Source organism: Buteo buteo, chromosome 25 (genome assembly GCF_964188355.1).
Source record: "Buteo buteo chromosome 25, bButBut1.hap1.1, whole genome shotgun sequence".
NCBI lineage: Eukaryota > Metazoa > Chordata > Aves > Accipitriformes > Accipitridae > Buteo > Buteo buteo.
The window spans coordinates 1,248,799-1,270,210 of NC_134195.1; the positions used below are offsets into that span (position 1 = coordinate 1,248,799).

General features: G+C 45.0%; 1 protein-coding gene across 5 annotated transcripts in view; it reads left to right on the top strand.

Moving 5' to 3' along the window:
- Positions 1 to 7,603: 7,603 nt before the first annotated feature.
- NAXD (NAD(P)HX dehydratase) overlaps positions 7,604 to 21,412 on the top strand; it is a 53,181-nt gene continuing 39,372 nt past the window's right edge. The window contains exons 1-6 of one of the 5 annotated variants that reach the window (XM_075057499.1): positions 7,604 to 7,971; positions 9,542 to 10,119; positions 11,440 to 11,811; positions 15,228 to 15,378; positions 16,325 to 16,370; positions 18,095 to 18,183. In XM_075057499.1, coding sequence (XP_074913600.1) covers positions 9,561 to 10,119; positions 11,440 to 11,811; positions 15,228 to 15,378; positions 16,325 to 16,370; positions 18,095 to 18,183 — 1,217 coding nt within the window. In that variant the 5' untranslated portion in view covers positions 7,604 to 7,971; positions 9,542 to 9,560. Of the gene's footprint in view, positions 7,972 to 7,992; positions 8,141 to 9,420; positions 10,120 to 11,439; positions 11,812 to 15,227; positions 15,379 to 16,324; positions 16,371 to 18,094; positions 18,184 to 21,412 lie in introns of those variants that run through there. The other 4 variants (XM_075057497.1, XR_012654410.1, XM_075057501.1 and 1 more) reach the window with 4 other exon arrangements.

Genomic DNA, 21,412 nt, shown 5'->3' on the forward strand with positions numbered 1-21,412 from the left:
ATATGAGCAGCTTTTGGGACATTCAGGGAGGCTTGCACTGAAGGATGCATTACACTCAGCTGTCCCAACCATCTGGAGTGTTTCTGTTGGGCAAACAGGTTCGTAGTTTCCCCCTGCCAACACAGTCACCAGAGAGATGTGTGTGGTTCCCCTGCCTTCAGGGAACTCTAGGCAGCTGGGTATGTGCCAAATAGACTTGCCAAAGTTTAAGAAGTACCTTAGCTGCAGCAGGAGTGGGTCTTTGACTGACTGGCCTGGTAGGTGTCTAATTTAGGATGAGCTCGGTAGCTCTCCAGGCCCCAATAACTCTAAGGAGTTGGTCTCCATTGCTTGAAATGGAAGTTTAGGTATGTGGCTCACAGGCAGTTGCCTACGTTTAATAGCTAAATTTAGATGTCTACAATCTGGAACTGAATTACACTCCATATTTCCCGTTACAGCTCATGACCTGGCAAAAATACGCAGCCAGAAGTATCTTCTGAAACTCTTTGACTTCCTTTATTTCCACTCTTTCCACTACTCTGAAACAGTCCTCACACACCTCCACAATTAGGTCATCTTTGTCCTTTGTCACTTTGACCTCCAATTCTGAGTCTTTTTACTCATACTGAACAGTCTCGCTGCCTTTTTGTAACAGACATGAGACTTTGGAAGCCCAGAAAAAGCAAAAATTGGATCTCCAGACTCTGATACACTAACCTATGAACATACATGAGATGTTTATAGGTTAATGTATCAATAGGTGTCCTTTCCATGTCTCTGAGATCCTAGAATCACTGGAGGGTAGTTAAGATTAATCTTACGGCTGGTAAACAAGTCTGAGAAGCTTTGTGCCCTCAAGAAAATGACTATACTAGTGGATTCAGGCTCAACGGGACAAAAAGCAAGGAGGGAGAAGGGCACCTCTGAACAGGGTCAATGAAACACATGCAGAAACACACACTTGACAGAAGAACTAATAACCGCAAGCATCTGTTAAGCCTGATAAAGAGTATTTTTTTCCATCAAATATTTACCATCCTGGTATTACTCAGTAATGTTTTTGTCTTGAAACAATGTGATGCTTTTGAAAGGCGACTGAGTCACTTGCGTAATCACCAGGAACTGCAACAGGTCAGCAGCTTTAATAAACTCAGCCTAAGAGGGAGGGAAGTAGGTCCCCCCTCTGAGAAAGGAAAGACCTGAGGCCTCAGCCTTGACCCACAGGTATCAGAAGGATAGTTAAGCCCAAACCTGTGGCACTTCTTTTTCCTCGGTGAATTTGATAAAAGTGCTTTTCAACCTGATAAACACAGGGTGCATTAAGACTGTGCGTGCACAGCTGCAAATGAAAGGCATCACATTTTATCTCAAAAGAACAGCATTCAGTTTGCTGATTTTCCTAACCAGCAAACTCCTGTCTGCTCTGAAGCATTATAGAAGAGCTCTTCCAGAAAAAAACCAAGAGTGATTAATATTTAATTCCCAGTGCTTTCCCTCCCCGTTACACAGTTTCTTTGTAGAGAGGCAGTTCTGAATGCCTGAGCAGAAGGGGCAGCCTGTTAAATCCTTTTTAGGCTGTTACAACCTTAAAATGTGCCGCTTCGGTTGCCAGAATAGAGGCAGGACCAGTTACTAGAAGCCTCAGGGAGGTGACTTTTTGTCTATGCAAGGGAAATCTTTCTGCTGCTTGTGACAGATGAACTGATAAGTGGCTGGATGGGGACTGCGAGCAACAGCAATAGAAGGTGGACGCTTGCCATGCCAATATATCTCAGAGACCAGATGGAGTTTTTACTGAGCAAAATGTATATTTTATTACTCCCTAGGAGTGGATCAAATAAGTTCAGTGATAATCTGGTTTCCGTATAACAGGAGGAAGCCTTCACGGCCACTTGGAAGGCAGTGCCTTAAAAGACTTTTTTACAGCAGGTAACTCGCCAGCTGACAACTGGGCAGAAGGCGGCTTATAGACTATTTCTTTGGTCCTCTGCCGTCACCTGCAGAAACGGCTCACCTGTGGCACGTAGAGTATATCGTATGGAAGTGCAGAGCAATCCAGTATAAGTGTGTGAGGCTCAGCGCCCAGCTGCGGCACCTGCCCCACTGCAAGGTGTTCCCTCACATTCAACGTAGTGCTGGGACCCTCTTTGCAAATGAAAACACACAGCAGGGACCAAAGCGTGCTCTGCAGTGGGACAAGGAGGTATTCAAGAGAAAAGAAGGGGAGAGTGGGGATGCAAACGTTAGGGGTGCTAGCCTGAGGATGTATAATTAAAGAATGGGGAAGGTAAGAGGAGTGTCCTGGAGTCCTTATTTGCAGAGCAGGGGTACCTGAAGAGGGCTTTTAGCCCTCCTCTCCCTGCATGGTGTTGAAGAGGTGAGTCAGCGAGATACTACTCTTCATGAAAATGTGCTATTAGGAGAACAGGATTCACTGACGTGGCATGCCTTTCTGGGAAAGGTGTTAACAACAATGAAGGACAGAAAATGGAAATGTGGGTTTGAAAAGTTTATTTTACTTCACATGAAAGGACAAGCTTCTTTGTGGAAAACCATCGGCCAAATGAAGTAATTTAAAATTGCCATAGGTTATTTGGGGCTTGTCTGTCAAAAATAGATACCGTTTTAATTATCATGATAGAACTAAAGCAACACAATTTCCCTGCTATCTCAACGTCTTAACAAGTCTACAGTTTTATTTGTATAAAGGTGCTTTATACTGGGATAGCTATTCCCATACAGCAAGGAAAATCATCATTCTGATGTGTCATCTTTATAACAACATAGTTATACCCACCCTCTTTCTTAGCCTGTTTTGGCTTTTATTTTTTAAATGACCTTCTCCTCCCCCAGTGGGATTAATTATACCAGTAAAACTTGCAGAGCTAGCCTTGGCATGAAGAAAATGAATTGCTGCTGCCCATACACTTATACAGCTGTGGCCACAACAGGAAGAAATAATACACATGCATATATGCTGACTTTGAAGTAGAGGATGCTGTAATCAAACTCAGGTACGCATGTTAAATTTTAACACCTGTATATTGAAGAGCAGGCATATTACGGACTCGAGTGTATTTTTCACATACGAGATCTCAGGAATATGTAACATGAACAGCTCTCACAGGGAGGAAGGAGAACTACAGCTTTTTCCTTTGGGCAACAAGATTATGCACAACTCCAGAAGCCACTGGAGGCAGACATCACCCGTGGCATTATAGCAATCTGAGACTGCCTACAAATGGAGGGCTTAGGGGGTTGTGGGGAAAGCAACTACAAAGTCTCCAGAAAAACCTGGGGACACAACTACTGAAGTTGATATGCTGGATCTGTGAGATGACTTGCAACGTATTGCCAGCAAAAAAAAAAGGAAGCAAGGTACCTGAAAGGGGAACCCTTCAGCGTTCAAATCCCTTTGTGGATATACCATGTAGTCATGTTCTAGCAGTCATGTTCAATATATACTGTGTTTCCAGAACTGAACTGAACTGTGTCACTTCAGCTAAAACCAGTTTATCTTTTACAAATCTGTCCATCATTCTGAGTATCCGTGTCTCTCTTAAATGCACATAAAGCTGAGTCTTGAGCAAGGGATTGACTTTTGTGTATGTACAATGGATAAAACAATACCCAGGCAAAGCTACAACACAACTAAAATAAAACATGATGTAGCTGTTGAACAGTTAAAAAGTGGTATAAATAAGTAGTATATTTCATAAAAATAGCAGTGTTCTAAATTGTGTAAGTTAATGGATTTGGCAAATGTTACTTTCTGCCGCCCAAGGACAAAGCAAAAGCAGTTTTATGGAAAACTGTATCACTCCACAGTATTTACTTTGAGTCTCATTATTCCCTATTGAAAAAAGAGACCATTTGTTTTAACTTTTTGGATGTTGCTTGACAGGTGTGCAAGTTTACGTGTGGTTTTTTGCACTAGATACCAGGAACTTGTTGGATGAAATTGCGTGAGCCCAAAAAACCCCTCTTCACTTCTGTTGCAGTTCATAGATCATTCTTATTGCCTGCTCTAAGAGGCGGACAAAGCAGACACATTCTGTTTATTGTTTCCTTGATATCTGTTTTTTTCACCATTAACACTCGGCAAAAAGAAAAAAATCCTTGCTGTTCACTTTGGATAAAACAAAAAATATCTAGTGGAGCACAGGGCTTGACAAATATTATTGTACTGAATATGTCTAGAAGTGATAGTATCTGTATGGCCCTGGTAAAAATATGAAGAATTACAGTACAGAAGCTGTAGGGACTAACTTATTACACAGCATTTAATCAGGTGTGGTTATATTTCTTCTCATTTACAGTTTCCTTCTTCAGCCCATGTGACATTCCTGTTTAGTAAACTTTATAGGTAAACCAAAGCATGCTGATGTGTTTTTGTAACAGCTTGTTGTTAATTGCTTGCTGCTATCCTTTCTCTTGAATATAAAAATGCACAGAAGTGTAGTGACAGGAATAATTATTATAGCTTCAGGTCGTCTTACTCTGTTTTTAGTTTCCTTGCAGCCTAGAGACATGAAAACTGACAAACTAAAATTTACACCATACAAAAATACATTTTGTCCTGTAATAAGAGAAACATAATATTTGGTGTAAAACATGCTCATTCCACTCACTTTAATGGCAGTAAATATTACTGCTAATAACACCTGCAGGGTTGCCCCCCTTTTTATCTTAACACATATACCATTACTGCCTTCTGTGTTACCACTATCAAATCCAACTCCTACAATTTAGCTAGGTAAATATTCAAATGAAATTAAGACTTCCCACTTTTTCATCTTTTTCACAATGAAAAGTGCTTCCAGATTTCAAGAACAAAGAAATCTTTGGTCATATTTTATGGGCAGTTTCAATTAAAGCTACTTACTACTTCTGAGTTCTTCCATTCCCTCACTCCACATGAATGCTTAGACCTCCTGTTGCTGTTATTTAACATGGATATGTTAACATGGGTATGTTTATAATATTATATTTATAATATGAAATGGTGATTCCAGTACAGGCCGACAATTACTTGAGTGGAGAGAACGCAACCAAAGGATGTTGCAAGCTCTGCTATTGCCACCTGCTGTCCACGTTCACCGTGGAATGCCTTGGGTAGGCAGGGTTGTGCAATGGTTACCAAATGGATGGCAAGGGCTGAAGTGCTGAGTGCGTACAAAGTGATCAGAAGCAAAAAGCAGAAATACCGTGAACAAAGATTTGGCAGGAACCTGCAGAAGAAGCCGCAAAATGGTCCAGAGTGGTCACTATTTTGGGGTCTCTCCCTAGGGACATCTAGTTTGCAGTCCATACCTCACCCTATCTATGCATATACATTCTGTTCCCAGCAAGCATCAGCTGTCGGTGACGGCTGCCATCCACTACTAAGTCAAACCTCTGAGCTCTTTCCTACCTTGACAGTAGTAGGACATTCTCAGGTCGGCCACTGATGTCTAGCCTTTCTTTGTGTAGCAGGGGAGGAAGAGGTTGCTGTAATTAATCCACTAATGAGGAGGCTATGTTGTGGTGACAATGCAGCTAGAAAAGGGTTAAAATGCTGGAACTGAAGACTGAGATCAAGGGAAGGACGGACAAGACTCTGAGAAAGAGGTAGGGGCCAGCAATGGAGCAATAAGCGATGGAGCAATAAGCAATGGAGCATTAAGCGATGGAGCCGGAAGGATTTTGCCCAAAGCACGAAAGGGAACGCTGCAGGGTCATTCCTCCCTCCATGTAAGAGAGGGACAAGCAGACAGGCAAGCAGACAAAGTGACAGGGCTGTCAGGACAGGAAACTCAATAAAAAATGCACAGTACAGTATATATCTAAAGAAGTAAATGCCTCTTGAAGTCACTTTTTCTCTATGATGGGCGTGTGAACTTTTGCCTCGTGCACCTTTTGCCTTCTGTAGTTCTGTAAAAGGCTTTTTTTCCCTGCCTCATCCCCCGGTTAAGTAACATAGCTGATGCCGGACTGAGAGATGGCACTAGGAGTTATGGATTTATACTGTACATGGTATGGAGATGGCAGACAGTACTATACCAAGAGAAGGTACCTTGAGTTAGATGCAGAGCAGCAGAACGTTTGAGGAGCAGCAATGTGTTGCTCAAAGTTTTTACACTCATGTTGGCCAATAGTAGTAGCAAGGCTGTTTTAGTTGATGTCAAGGTTGTGCTTAACAACCCAGACAACTTTGGCATGGAGGAAGCCCACAGATACCCTTAGGTTTTCTTCTACATGCGAATTGAGAATTGGGTCCTGGAAACTTCACTGATTCCACAAACAACTTCTGAGGTTTCCACAGCATCAGAAGAACTTGCTTCCATCTCTGCTACAAAGGAAACCAGAGAACCCAGTGAAAAACGACATTACGATTGTATCTTTCTTCCTCTCTCTTTTGTTGGGCACAAGACATGTTTTTGGGGGAGCCACAGATACTGGATGGGATGAAAAAAACATCCACATCATTCTTTCCCTGCTCTTTTCCAGATGTTAAATCAGTGCTGGAGTTGCAGGAAATCTACATGCTCTTTATCCTTCCAGCTGGAATCAAAACATGAGTGTAAGAAATGTGGTGTTCAACAACCGGACCACCTTTTTTTCTGGGTTAAAACTCATGTAAAAACTAAATGTGATTGGCCATTGAATCTCTCTTTTGGGTTGCCACACAGTCAGATAATCAAAGGGTAAAAAGCATTCCTTGTGCTGACTGAGTAGAGGGCAAATTTTACTGACCTGGTATTGCCTTTAAAAACATACCAGGTATCAGGACCTACAGAAAAGATAACTTTTCCATAAACAAGTTAATACCCGACAGTGAACTTGTCAGGCATCGAGGTTCCTGCTCTGGTACCTGGGTTACCGTTCAGTCTGGGTTACTACAAGCTCAGGTTGTCTGTCTTGCAGTTTGCAGGCAGCACGGCTGTTCTAAGTGATGCTTCCGAAGCTGAAGGGCACGAATCTCTCCTGCTTGGGTTTGGTCCGGTTAAAACCAGCAGGTCTGTTTGAGCACAGCTTCTATGTAACACAAAACAGTAAAGGAAAATGTTGTCTTTCTTCACCCCTTCAAAATATTGATTGAAACATTGACATTTTACTGCTGTATTTAGGCTAGAAGCTTCTGTGAATTAATAACGACACTCTTGCCTGAAATACCCAGGAGTCTAGAGCAGAAATTACAGCTGTTTTGAGCGTTAACATTTCAGATTTCTCATGCGTATCATCACGTTAGTTTTTCCCGGGCGCCGCTGCATTTCGATGCATTGTCTAGATTCCGTAGGTACCGCAGGACCAGAGGTGAACATCAGCTGGTAATTTCCGCCAGCTCTGGTGTGTTTTAAAGAAAACACTGCAAGAGTACTGCTCTAAAATGATGTATCCGAGCTAGGAACAGCAGCTTGGGAAGGAGCGACACTCGTACACCAGGGGTTTGCTCAGAAACGCCGGGCGAGGTGAGGGGCGTGAAGGGCTGGGAGCAATAAACAGCCGTTCCTCGGAGGTTTTAACTGCTGCCCATTAAAAGGGCCGGGAAGGCAGCTCCGAAGCCCCGTTGACAGCCGCGCCGGGCGCTCCCGGCTCTACCTCTTCCCGTCCCGGCCCAGCCCCTCACCTCACCGCCCGGGACCCAGCGGCGGGGACGGCGGGAGGCCCGAGGGCGCGGGGCCCAACGCCGCCGGAGGAGGCCGCAGCGGCCCCGCGGGCGGCCGGTCCGGTCCGGTCCGGTCCGGTCCGTTCCCTCAGCGCGGCCGTTCCCTTCCCTCAGCGCGGCCCGCCCGCGCAGGCCCCGCGCCGCCATTGGCTGCCGCCGGGGGCGGCCGCGGGGAGGCGCGGAGCGGTGGCGGGCGGGCGCGCCCGCGTAGGCCTGCCCTGCCCTGCCCGGCCCGGCCCGGCCCGGCCCCGGCGTGGAGCCGGAAGCCGCGCCGATGAGTTGTGTGCGCCGCTTGCCTGCGCGCTTGGCGGGGGGTGTCGGGAGCCCCGCGCTCTGGCTAGGTAAGAGGGAGAGCGCGGAGCGGAACGGAGCGGCCCCGCCGCAGCCCCGGCCTTCTCCCCCCCCTTCTCCCCGGGAGGATGCGGGGACGGGGCGCTGCTGCTGCCGCCGGCGCCCTGGCTGCGCTGGCTTTGGCCTTGACCGCGGCCCTCTGGCCGCGGCGTGACGAAGGTACAAACATCTCCGCGGCGGGGCTCTGGCGGGACCCGCCCCGCGGGGAGGCGGGTCGGCCGGCCGGGTGGGCGCCGGGGGCGGCACGGCGAGGGGGCCGCGGGGGAGCTGAGGGAGGGAGGGAGGGAGGGAGGAAGGCGGCGGGCCCCCGTGACGGGGAGGTGGGCTGGGCACCGCCGCTCCGCACCTCCCGGCGGAGGACGGTTCGCGGAGCAAAACCGAAGCGAAGGGGCAGGGGCCGGAGCGGCGTGTGGGCGGCTGTGGGGCCCGGGGGGGGCCGCCATAATGAAACCCGCCCCCGCCTGCAGCGGGAAGGGAGCGGGGGGGGGGGGGAGCCCGGCCGAGCCGCTCACCTGCCTTGCGAAGGGATGGCCGGGGACCGGGGGGGGGGGGGGGGGGGGGGGCAGCGCACACAAACCCGACCACCGCCACCCCCTTTCCCAGGGGTCCGCCGAGGGCAGGGGCTGCCCGATCCAGCGGCGGCCTCCGGGAGGCGGGCGGGGGCTTTTGTGGCGGCCCTCGGGGGGGGGGCGAGCCGAGCCGAGCCGGCTGCGCCCGGTCTCCCCCGCGCCGCAGAGCAGAGCACCGCGGCTCCCGTGCGTGCGTGTGTGTGTGTGCGGTAGTGCGGGCCTGCGGGAGCCGGGGCTGAGAGAGACTCCGGTCGGCCCCGGGGGTGTTTCCTCCGGTGCCGGCGCGGCGGTGCGCTGGGGTGAGGTAGGGCGCGGAGCGGAGCTGCAGCGCCCTGCCCGTGTCTGTGTGTGTGTGTGTGTGCGTGGGTGGGTGTGCAGGGATCGCCCTCCACTGCGGCGGGGGGGGGGGTGTGGTGTGGGAGGGAGGAGGAAGGCGCACTGTGATGAGCAGGGCCTCCAAGTCCGAGCCGGCGCCGTCGTCCTGCCGCTCCCGGAGGAGCCCGGGGCGGGGGAGCGGCCGCCCACGGATGACTGCCTGAGCGGGGTGGCTGGCGCGTCGTGCCCCGGGGGAGAGGGCCGCTCGTTTATTTTTCCATTTAGCATCATTGTTTTCGGAGCGGGGCGAGCCGGGGGGGGGAGTGGTTGTTTTGTGTTTTGTTTTTTTTTTTTTTTTAACTCGCCCCCCCCCCCCCCCCCTCAGCATTTTGCAGGTGCCCGCAGCGCAAAGCGGCGCCCGGAAAGTTTTGTTGGCGTCCGCCCGTGCGGGCTTGGCGGCGGCCCGGGCTGGGATGCGGGTCCCGGGGCCCGGCTGCCCGCCGCTTCCCGCCGCACGGCGGCCGGGGCCGGCGTAGGCGCCCGCCGGGAGAGCGGCGAGCGGGCATTAAACCCCCCCTCCCTCCTCCCCGCCGCCCTCCTCCGCCCCTCCCTCGCTCTCCCCCTCCCTCCCTCCCTCCGTCCCTCCCTCCCTCTCCCCGGTGCGCGGCCATTGCAGTGACCCCGGCCGGCCAAGGATGATCACGAACACGCGGGGCTTCCTGTGGTCGGACCTGGAGACGCGGGCGCTGCTGGAGATCTGGGGCGAGGCGGACGTGCAGTCGGCGCTGGACGGCAACTTTCGGAACAGCCATGTGTACCGGGACGTGGCCTGCCGCCTGGCCGAGCTGGGCTTCGAGCGCACCCCCGAGCAGTGCCGCATCCGCATCAAGGGCCTCAAGCGCCAGTACTACCAGGCCCGGGACGGGCTGAAGAAGAACGGGCACGCCCGCAAGATATGCAAGTACTACGACGAGATGGACCGGATCCTCAGCTGCCGGGGGGGCCCCGACGGCGCCCCGGAGCCGCTGGCCCCCCCGCCCGACGGCGCCCAGCCGGCGGGGCCGCTGGCCGGGCCGCCCACGCCGGGCACGCCGCACAACAGCCGCGAGGTGGACGCCGAGCTGGACGAGGACGCCGAGCTGGAGTCCCCCCGCGACAACTTCACCGAGGACTCCGGCGAGTGCTCCTCCTACGCCGACCACCCCATCAAGGTGGAGTGCCCCCCCTTCGCCATCCCCGTGCCGCCGGGCGACGGTGAGTAGCCGGCGGGGGGCTCCCGGCCCCGGCTGCCGTGTCTGTGTCTGTCTGTGTGTGCGTGTGCGTGTCCCCCGCCTCGCCCCGCGGAGCGGCGCGGCCCCCCCCGGGCTCCCGCAGCCCGGCCGCCGGCGCCCCTCTCCAGCCAGCGTGCTTCTAGTGGCTTCTGCCTTGCCCTCCTCCCTCCCGCCCCGTCCTCTGCGCTCCCAAACCCGCCCATGCCCCCCCCTCCATCCCCGGCACCTTCCTCGTCCCCGAGGTAACCCCCCCCCCCCCATCCCCGGCCACGGCCGAGGCCGCCTGGAAGGGGAGCGGGCTGCTGGGAGGGGGGGGCAATGCTGCAGACCGGGTAGGGGGAGATGGGGGGGACACGGAGAGCGTAGAGAGTTTTTATCGGCGTTTACCGGTGGGAAACCGGCGCGGGGATGATCCGGACAAAAGTGTCAGGTAGCGCAGCGCAAGAAAACAGGCGTCCTGCTCGCTGGGGGATTTTCCCCCTTCCCTGCGGACTGGGTGCACTTGCCTTAATCGGTATTAAAACGACGATGACGATAATACCTGAAAAATCTGCTTATTGTTGCAGATGGGCCAGAAAGCTAGGGGAGAGCTTTTACGTAATTAATTGCTCGAGTTGTTTCAGAAACACCGCTTCTAACTTTAGCGGGCTTGCGGAACAGCCCGTAGATAAAGCCTGTCCTCTCCTTGCTCGTTCTTCACCCTCAGCTCCCTGTTTGTGTTGTGGAGGCGGGGGGGCAGGGCAGTGTTATTTGTTTGTTTTAAATCTAGATTAACGCCGTGGTTTTAATACAAATGTGAACCTGTCTTCAGAAGTTGACATCACTGAGAAATCTGCCAATTGGTTGACGTTTAACCAACCTTCTTTTTACACATAAACCCCATCAAAGAGTTGTTTACACTAATGTTCTTTTGAAATGCAAATCCAGAATGCCAGCAGACTGAAACTCAATTTAGATTAATGTAATTACCTGCAATACATAAATGAGGCCGAACTATTTAATAGCCTTCACTTAAACCTTTTTAGAAGATCAAAAAGACTCCTATTGTTGAAGTTTAGTACTACAACAGTTAAAAGATGCCTCTGTGCGATTTTTCGTGTTACCTTCATAACTTTGTAGAAGCTTGTGGTTTTGCTTCGGTACTCTGAAATTAAAATATCTGAAAGAATTACAATTCACGTTGAAAAAGTATAACAACTCTGTGACACGTTGGGTGCACGTCTCATAGGGAGGGGTTTTTTTTGCTGCTTTCTTACAAAATTATTTTTCTTCAGAAAAATAATTGTCTCTCTTTTTGTTTTAGGCTTTAAAGAAATCAATGCTCCAACTATTACCCCACCTCTCAATCAGCCCAAGAGATCAAAAAAACGCCATGCAAATTTAACATTGGATAAAATGATGGAAAAATTCCTGCAGCAGAGCGTGGACACGGAAGAGAAATTCTACAGATATGAAGAGCAGAGGCTCAAAATTGAGGACAAGCGTCGGGAAGCTGAGCATGCTCGAGAGCTCCAGATGTTACAGATGTTGGGACAGATGTTGGCAGGAATTTCTTCTACGGTATCACAAAGGTCACAATCTATACCAGCGAGTCCACCTCAGAGAGCGAACCATCGTTCATATGGGGATAACTTTAATTATAATGCTATGACAGCAGCACTTTCTCCACCGATAGGTACTTCCTTCTATAGCATAAATAAAAGCTATTTTTTTTTAAACTCCTGTGTGAAAGCACTGGTAGTAAGTAGCTTTTGAAAATAAAAGCTAATTGGAATTATTTAATATTGTGGTGAAGGTGTCTGTCTGATGTAAAATGAAATTAAAACGTCATTCGTACCATTGTACTGATTATTTAATATAGATACATTAGTTATAACAGATTTTAATAAGCAAAATCACACCTTTTGAACCCTGTAAACATGGGGGACTTCTTTCCACATTCACGTCTCTCTAAACTGAAGTTAGGAGAAGTTTTGTATATAAAAGGCAAGCAGCGCATTTGCTGAAAGCTATCTGGAAACATTAGGTACCTTGTAGCGGAAATTCTGCTGCTGTTGAAGTTAATGGGCCTAACCCAGTATGTGAAGTTAAGTCTGTGCATATGTTTTTTCAGGGTTGGGAAAAGGGTGGAGTTTTGCCTATGCTGAAGTAAGTCAAATGTTAAAATCCAGCTTCTTTAAAATAAATTTCCTTCAATCAAAATTTTGAATCTTATCTTTTAATTAAACATCATATTATTGTAGTAGGTGTAGTAGAAGATGAAAATACAGGCATATGTTTTTCTTCTACACCAGTTCATTTATAAATTCTTTGGACATCTGAATTTATTTTAAAGAAAAAGGCAAAGCAGTAACTCTAGAGTTGGTGTTTATGCACAGGCTCTTCCTTCTGTACCTTATTTGTGGGCCAGAAGCTGATAATCAGATATTAGCATTCATTAACAGACTTCTCGGGATCCGTGGCTCCGTGTCATTTATCTTTATCGTAGCGTCTTTGTGCGTGGAGGTAGACTGCATGGGCAGGAGGAAAACAGGGATACTCTATTGGTGCTGGAACCAGAGTCAGCTTGAGGCTCGGTGGTTGTAGCCTGCCGCCTGGAAACGAAACAAGTCTTGTTCTGTTTTAATTCTGAATTTCACACTGCTTGGAAGAAAAAAAGTGTGATTTGAAAAGGAAAAAAAAAAAACCACCCAGCCTCAGCGTTGAATAATAATCCAGCATGCCAGATCCTAAAGGGCATTCTCCGATTCCTGAGAGGATCTTGGAGCCTTTTCAGTGCTGCGTTACATACTGCGTTTCCCTGTAAAATGCGTGGGGGACTGCATAGTTAGGTCTGTTGAGGCTTTAGGCTGGCTGACTTGGTTGTGTTTCTTCTTGAGTGGATAGTTGGTCTGTAGCATTCTTCGATGGCAGCAGACTTCTGTAGATTAATTATGGCGTACGTATGGATTCTGTGTTTTAAATGTTGTTTTCACTTTTAAGTTAAAAGGAGACCTGAAGTGCTTTAGAAAATCTCTTAGGGAAATCATTTGAGGTTCTAGACTGGGGTGGTGGTACCCACAAGGCCTAGCCATCACTTCTGAAAGGTTTTTTGCTGAAAGAGTTTCCTTATCTGTAAAGACTTGAAACTAAAGTTCAGTTTTTCCTGCTGGATTTTATCATAGAGGTGTGCAATCATATTACACTGTACAAAAATGCGTTTTATATATATTTAACTGTAGCAAGAACGACTCAGGATTCTAATCTTTTAATTGGTAAAGGTGTAACAAAGCGTTTATAAGATGCAAAAGTAACGCTTCAGGCAGCACATCTTTTAAGGAATTAAGATTTCAGTTGTTTATAGCTAAATGTGCCTTAGTGTTTGTCTAGGTAAGCGGGGCTCTATTAAGAATTCTCTTTGCATAATTCTCTGTTTTCTCCCCATTTATTAAGCAATCACTTCATATTTACCTATAAATAAAAAACAGCAACAAAGAAAGAGAGGACCTTCATAACAACATTGCATTTTAAGGGTTACAAGCTATATGATAAGTATATCTCTTGTGTGGTTGAAAACCAGTGAGTGTATGAAGTGTGATTTAAAGAAAATAATCTGCCCTATTTCCAGGGGAGATGAGCTGGGTTTGTTCTCCTCTGGGTCACTGCAGTGCTATTTTGGCCATAATCCAAAACAGGGTGGTTGGGGTTTTTTTTCCTTCTCTTTTTTTTATCTCAATAGGAATGGGATGCCTGTATTATAGAACGATTTTAAAAGCAAAAGATCAGCCAGGAGTATTTACCATTATTGAACACTGAAGCATATTATTACTGAAGATTAGCGCATCTGGTTTAAGTTTAGACTCTGTGGAGGACACAGAAAAAGATGCTTTTGGCTGATAGCGCGCAGATGCGGAGTTTTCTTGTTTATTACATCATTTTTTCCCCATTATTATGTCTAAAATTTCTGAACAGTTTTTCCTCTTCCCTCCCCCTGCCCCTAGATTTTGGAGTTGGGGCAGGGGGGAATTAGTCAGTTTTATACAGCTGAAAATAAGGAGTATCATGGGAGTTAGTTTTACATAATTATGTATTACTATATAGTAGTTCCTTAAAGCTTTTTAGAACATCTGTAAAAAAGAAAGTAAGCATAGCTATGGTCTAGCAGACTAATACTAGCATTCAAATAAACCGCTTTTCTGAACAGAATTGTACAGTTAATGCGGAGCTTTGTTGAAATAGAACTTACTCTTTTAGTGTATTTACTGCAATATATATATATTTAACACATCATTGATAGAAGTACTGATCTTCAAGTTTGTCCCATGTTAGGTGAATGGTTTAATTCTCTTTAGTTGTAATTTTTGAAATACTTTTTTCTTCTAAATTTCTGTGGTCTTTTGAAACAGTAATTTGAATATCTAGCCTTCCGAGTATGCAGTTGTTTTAATATGTAGCTTTGCGCCAGAGATCTGTAATTGTATTGTAGCTAAATATTATCTTTGTGTGATATTTGTAATGTTTGCACCTAGTGTGTTGGATTATAGTTTTGCAGAAAGACTTTTATTATGCTTTGTAACCACCTGCCAAAATAAAAAAAGCAGTGAGATAGGCCCCGATTCTGCTAAGAGGTGGAAGTCTTTAAGGGGAAGCGAAAAATAAGGTAGGGTGTATGTTTAAAATGTGGGTTTAGTTACTCTGTGCTTGCTCTGTGTCTGGATGTGTTTAGTCCTTACTAAGTGTACCTATTTCAGTTGAGCTTAATTATGGAAGTGATTTTAGGCTGAACTAAGAAGATATTTCTAGTTACAAAATGTTCATATAACTCTTCTGGGCTGTTGTTTCTTTCTGTACCTCAGCCCTAAATTAGGACTGTGAGCAGTCGGTGGGAATATTCTCTGCATCAGACCCTAAATCCATTTTTTAAATGATCACCTTCCCTAGTTACTCACTGTTTTAAAGGCCTTTAAGTGATGAAGCATTTGTTTTTTAGAAGTATGTCACTTTATATATCTTTGAGTGATTTTATTAGCGTTTATGAGTGCTTAAAAGAAATGCTGATGGTAGTTTAAGAAAGAACATACTTTAAAGTAACACTTATTTTCTTCTTTTCAGTTATAGAGAGATCTTTTTCACTGCACAGAACACACTCTCTAAAGGATATGGAGAATATTTTTCAACTGGTGCGCAATGTTATCCCTCCTCTAACAGGGAAAAGGCATAAAGGTCAAGATGGACGTATAGGCATTGTTGGAGGATGTCAAGAGTAAGTTAAACAGAAATTTGGGAACTGCATCTCTTAAATTGGGAAGAGAATATTTCCTTACTGTGCGCTTTTTATTTTGATAAACTGTGGTGCTTACTAGATTTCTCTCAATACCTTGTTTTATGTTCTGGAGTAAAATAGCATGATTCAGGGGAAAAAAGAGAGAGAGCATAAATCAGTTAAATGCTGTACTGACCTAGAAATAAACCAGGCTCTATTCTTTTCTTGGCCACGTTCAGTAATCTGCACAACACTTCGAACGAGCCACTACACCTTCCTGGTTTTCATTTTCCTGTTGTGAAATAGAGGTGGCATCTTCCTCCTGTAAGAGAGATCCGCTCTTGGACATCTGCCATTAATAAACATTCTATAAAGAGCAAAAAGGTGCTGTCTTATAGCTGTGTTGATTAGCCAGGAGTTAGTTTTCCTGTTGGTCTAATGTGCTTAGGTTCTTACCTCTTGGCAGAAGGCAGCACCTCTGGAGGGTGATTTTGTCCATATCTCTCTCTTCAGTCTTCATAAAGAGAATTTAGGGCAACTGGAATCACAGTTTAGGCACTTTAGTTAAGTATCTAAAACCAGATGGGATTGATCCGGGTCACAGATCCTAGACTTGCCTTGCAAACAGTGCTTGACTCTTGTTTTTTGTTTGTCTCTAAACTTTTAAGCTGGTTGTCTGAGAAGAGTTTGCTTTTTTTATGGCATGATCTTTATAAATATTTCTGTGAAAGGGTCAGGTGGCTAAGGTAAAATCCTGCGCCTTTGAAATCAAAGCAAGATTTGAGATTGGCTTCAGTATAGCAAGATTTTATCTGTCTTTTACAGCAAACGAAAGAGAAAGTTGGGGGGGGGGTCAGTTTGCACTTGAATTCATTATGGCAGGCTGATTTCCAGGTTATCTAATCTCATGACTGTGTTTTCTAACCTAAATTGTATTTCATTCTAGATACACTGGAGCACCGTATTTTGCTGCAATTACAGCTCTCAAAGTGGTACGTGTTCTTCTATACCAGTCCAAAATGAACTTTTCATCATTTATGTTGGCCAAGCGCCATTTTTTAAAAGCACTCATTCTGTGCTGCACATGAAATTTGAGTTCTAAAAGGTCTTCTGTTTAACTAAGAAAATACTTAGTCCTGGATTTGTAAAAATACTTTGTAAATATGTGTCATTTGCTATGTTTTCTGTAAATATTTTCTCTGTATAAGGTGAAGTTAGACATAACGTCAAAAAATTGAAAATTTAGAGGGAGAACTGTTTTATCAGAGGCTTGGATAGGAAATTTCAAAACTTGATGAAATATTTTCTCCAAAAGTGAACAATAAAGTAAATCTAGATTAAAGTTTAAAGTTACGTTTTCAGTGCTGCAGTCTGTTCTTCAGAAATTTTTTTCTGGGCCTGATAAGTGTGTTGAATGAAGTAACTTCCTTTCAAAACTTACAGCTTTAGGCTAGTAAAATTCTTACGTGCTGTAAGTGTAAAGATTGTTCATTGAGTTTAATGTAACTTCTAATAGCACATTTTATTTACTTTATAATTTTTAGCAGAAGTATTTTCTAAGCTTTTTTTTCCTGGAAGTGTGAACTTCCTTATTTTAGTGACATATGAACTGGCTAAAAATATATTTACTGCAGACTACATAAATACAGTTGTGATTATTCAAATGTAAACAAATCATGCTTACATAATACATACACTTTTCAGTACTCTATATAGTGTGTCGGTACTTTCAGTTCATGGTGTATGTTCTTTTTGAAGATTTGTTTCAATCAGTAGGTAACTGATCCAGGTATTTCCACACACCACCACCACTTCCCCCCCCAGGATGCAGTCCCTCAAGGATTTAAAAACTGAAATGATACTATTTAATGATCTTATATAAGATAATAAGGCCACTCAGCTTTCTGTTCACTAAGTGCAAATACGGTAGCGTACTAGGGGGTCCCCTACTGAAGTCACTTGGTCTCAGATCATTCCATCTGCACATGAAGAGTCATAGGCTCAAATCTCCGCATTGCTTAGTAGCTTGAAATGTTAAATGTGTAGTGGTAAAGCAGAGGAGACATTTTCTTAACCTTGGGAAATTTCAATATGCAAGACAGATCAGGCTTTCTGGTCACTGCTTACATAATTTTATGCAGATGTCTGATTTTTTTTAATTGATAACAGAAGCTGGAGGCTAAACTCACCAGCTTTAATGTTTATTTAACTTAAGGTGTGTTGTTGAAATTGTGCCAGCCTTTATCTGATACAGATTTGGCCCATTGAGTAAAAATGGTAGGGCTGGAAATGTACTCAACGATTGCCGTAGCTGTATTTTGTCAGTATATTACACTATTGTTTTTCCTCCCTAATGTAGTTTGTCTCTTGTTCAGCTATGTTCTTTTGCTGTTCTTCTTATTGTATATGTGACTTTTCATTCTTTGCTCATCTGCAAATGAGAAACATTTCTCAAGTGAGTAAATGTTCAAGATCTGTGTTTTCAGTCATCCTGTTGGTGAGAAACAGAAAAAAATTATATTGGAAGTTAGATACAAAAAAATTTTCTCCAAAACAGTGAGTGGTAGCCTAAGCCAAAATAGAAAAAATAATAAAGTTTGCTTTAACTACTGAGAAGTAAGAATGCAGGTGAATTATTCACTGAGTAAACTTTGGAATGATAAAGTTATTATTAAGTATAAATTTGATAATTCTGTTTGCAAATTTTCTTTTTTAGGGTGCAGATTTATCGCATGTGTTTTGTACCAAAGATGCAGCAACAGTAATCAAATCATACAGTCCAGAGCTGATTGTCCATCCAGTTCTGTAAGTGACTTATCTTTTGTTTCAATGAGCAAGACAGGATTACTAGTTTGAACGTTTCGGTCTGACATCTGATTAGTTTGCGTTATTTCTTTTTCTGAGTTACAGGATGGGTGAGCTGGAGATTACAAAAACTCCTTGGTTTGTCCTTTCATTAGAAACAGTTAGATATTTAATATAAAACAGTCAGTTGTGAATTTTTTTTCATTACTGTCAAAGTACAATTTTTTAAAAAGCAAAGATCTTGCTTGCTGCTACTTGCTGACATGTGTTCTGTGATTGTAATGCGTTTAACTGTGAACAGTAGCAAAATCCAGAACTAAGAATCACTACAAGTCAGCATTTTAGAATCTGCATTTGAAAGGCAAATAGAGTATGTTCTCTTGCTTCTTCAGTCCTAATACTATTTAACAGTAGCGTATCTTTTTTCCTGTCACTGCTGCGTATGTAGTCATTTATGCAAAATTCCTAGGCAAGAGAGATGCTGATTCTCATTTTTCTTCATAAATGTGTTGCATTAGATACACACCTATTCCTGGGAATCAATGGATGTTCTAAAATGATCTAAAATACAGGGTTTATTAAACTTTTCATCATCTTAATAAGCAACTGTCCTAATAGGGAGAAACAGCGTGTGCTTCCCTGAATTTGTGTTCTGAAATATGTTACTGATTGGTGAACTTTAACAGGATAAATTATTTCAAGTAGGTGTTGTGATGGTTTACAGTGAGCACTGCAAATGAGAATTAACATGTGTGTCTTAGGTATATGTCACTGAGCTTAGCTTGCACCAGTGCGTGTCAAAGTCTGTTGGTGTACATAGCAAAGCTGTGATTAAGCTAGAAAAAGCGTAATTTAAAATCGTGTTTGTCAGATACTGCTGTCAGGAAGGATTTATGACAGTAGAAATATTTTGGTGTCTGAGAAGAAGAATATGATCTCCCTTACGGGGACGCCTGCAGTTGGAAGCCATAAGTTTATTACATTCTGAAGGTGGGTTTCATTCCTGTCGGTGTAGAGAGGTGCTTAGAAAGAATCAGTTAAACAGACAGATACCAAGGGTTGTGTTTTGGTTTTTTCAAAGATAGAAGAAATCCATGACTTTGTGGATTTTAGACAGGGAAAAAATGATGTTTGAAAGCAAGGGGAAGATAGAAGGGTAGGATTTTTACCAGTCCAACTGCGTTAGCCTCTAAAATCCAAGAGGCACATCTTCAGTTGATGTTCTGTCTGATATCGTACCATAGCAAATGAGATGGAGAATCTTAGTGGCAGTATTACCTCGTAACTTAGGTTGTTTTGATGGATGACACTTGGGATACAGCATATGGTTGTCTTGTATGGGAAGGAGTTGACTTTGCCTTGGGAGAAGCATTTTTCGTATACACAGGGTTCTTGATGTCTGTGGTAATGGAAAAGGTTAATAGGTGAAACAGAAGCAGCATAGAGAAAAAGGGAGGTGACAGTGTGTAAACAGTAAAATTTCTGTTCATGGAGAACCAGACTGTGCCTACTAAATAAGGGTATTTTTTCAATAGAAAAAGATTCTCAGTGTCTTTTGTGGAATTCAGATCTCTGTGAAATCTCCGATCTTTCTATTCGCAAAGAGAACTTTTGATTTTAAACATAAGCTCTGTCTATAAATTCCTCCAGATGTACAAAGTACAGTGAATCTAGGAATTTTCATATCCATATAGGTTTAAGTCTGAAACTCAATGTTTAATACTTTTATTAAAACTGATTAATTTCACCCAGACAGCTGGCTAATTGCATGAAGCAATGGATCTGTAAATATTGTTTATATGACATTCCAAATGAAAAAAATGCAAATATCAGAATGTTCAGATTTTGTTTTTTAAATTTTCTTATATTTTTATGTCCTCTTTTCTGCTTCATTTGAGGAAAAGAGAAAACAGTCTTTTCTGGTAAGAAAGGAAGAGATCCTGAGTGACTCTATTGAGCCCAGGTTTTATTCAAATTTACACAAACAGCCTATTTTTCCCGTAAGGTCCTTTGTCTTCAGTGTCACACTTTTCATATGATCTTTTATATGTTGTGGAGCCGTTCGAGTCCTGCAGCCACAGCCGGCCGCTCTTGATTCAGAGCCTGATCTCTTAAACAGTCTTTGTACTTTCTCCCGGGCCGCACTTCACGCATGGAAGAACCTCCGGGTAAAACCCACCAAGCAGCTACGTCATTGTTTTCTTTTGTGTCTCTCCTTAAAACTTTGCTTTGTTATGATTTCTCCGTGACCCTTCAGAGTAACTAGGTAGCTGTTGTACCACTCTCTTATTATGCTAATCGTAATTATGGCCCCGTGTACTCCTCAATTCACTGAGTGAACAGCTTGGCACTTCGCCAGGGTTCAGCTGCCATTTTGTACTGCCAGGAGTCTGACATTTTATCACCTCCTCTGCGACTTGGCTGCCGCTACCTTTCCCTACCGCCTTCACCTCGCAGGGGATCACCTCAAGGGAGGAACGTGCTCTTTTTTCGCCGCCGCCCCCCGAACGTGAGGGCTCTCCTGGCTCGTTAGAGCTGCTGCCGCGCATCTTTGACGGCGTGACTCGCGAGGGTGTGCGAGAGCTAGAAGGGGAACTGTTGCGTTTCAGGTCCTTGGCAAATGTCTGTCACTTCGAGGATGCGAGGAATGTTATGTGAGAACGACGGAGTAGGATTGCAGAAGGAGGGTTATGAAAACGGGCATCCATCTTGCAGCGTTGCCAGGGCAATTCCACGTGGCCCCAGCTGCAGACCATCCCGGGATCCCTTCTGGTGTAACATCCCGTGCTGGGGACACCTGTAACGCAACTTTCTATGTGGTTTTTGTCTCGTGACTCCATTCCCTGTTCCCGTCAGTGAAGGTAAGAGAGCTGGGACTGCACGTGGCAGCCTGGGATCTGGAAAGACGAAGCTTCCACACCGGGCCCTGTGCGTCCTCACCGCCTGAGCTGAATAACGATAGCTGGGTGTCTAGGGGCCACGAATCATCAGTATTATCTTATCAGTAGCAGCTTCTCCTTTTTATTCAGGGATTCTGTCAAATGCATTATGGCCCCTTCCACAACGACTTTTTTTAATGAAAGTATTAATTAAAAACTGACCAGCAACCAGTTCAATGTTTCTGCTGACTGACTTTTTGCTTTCCTGTGGAGAAGTGAAAAGTGTGTATTGCAGAAGCTGAGGTCTTTTGAGTAGAGGAGTATACTGAGTCTTGGTCACAACTGCCTCG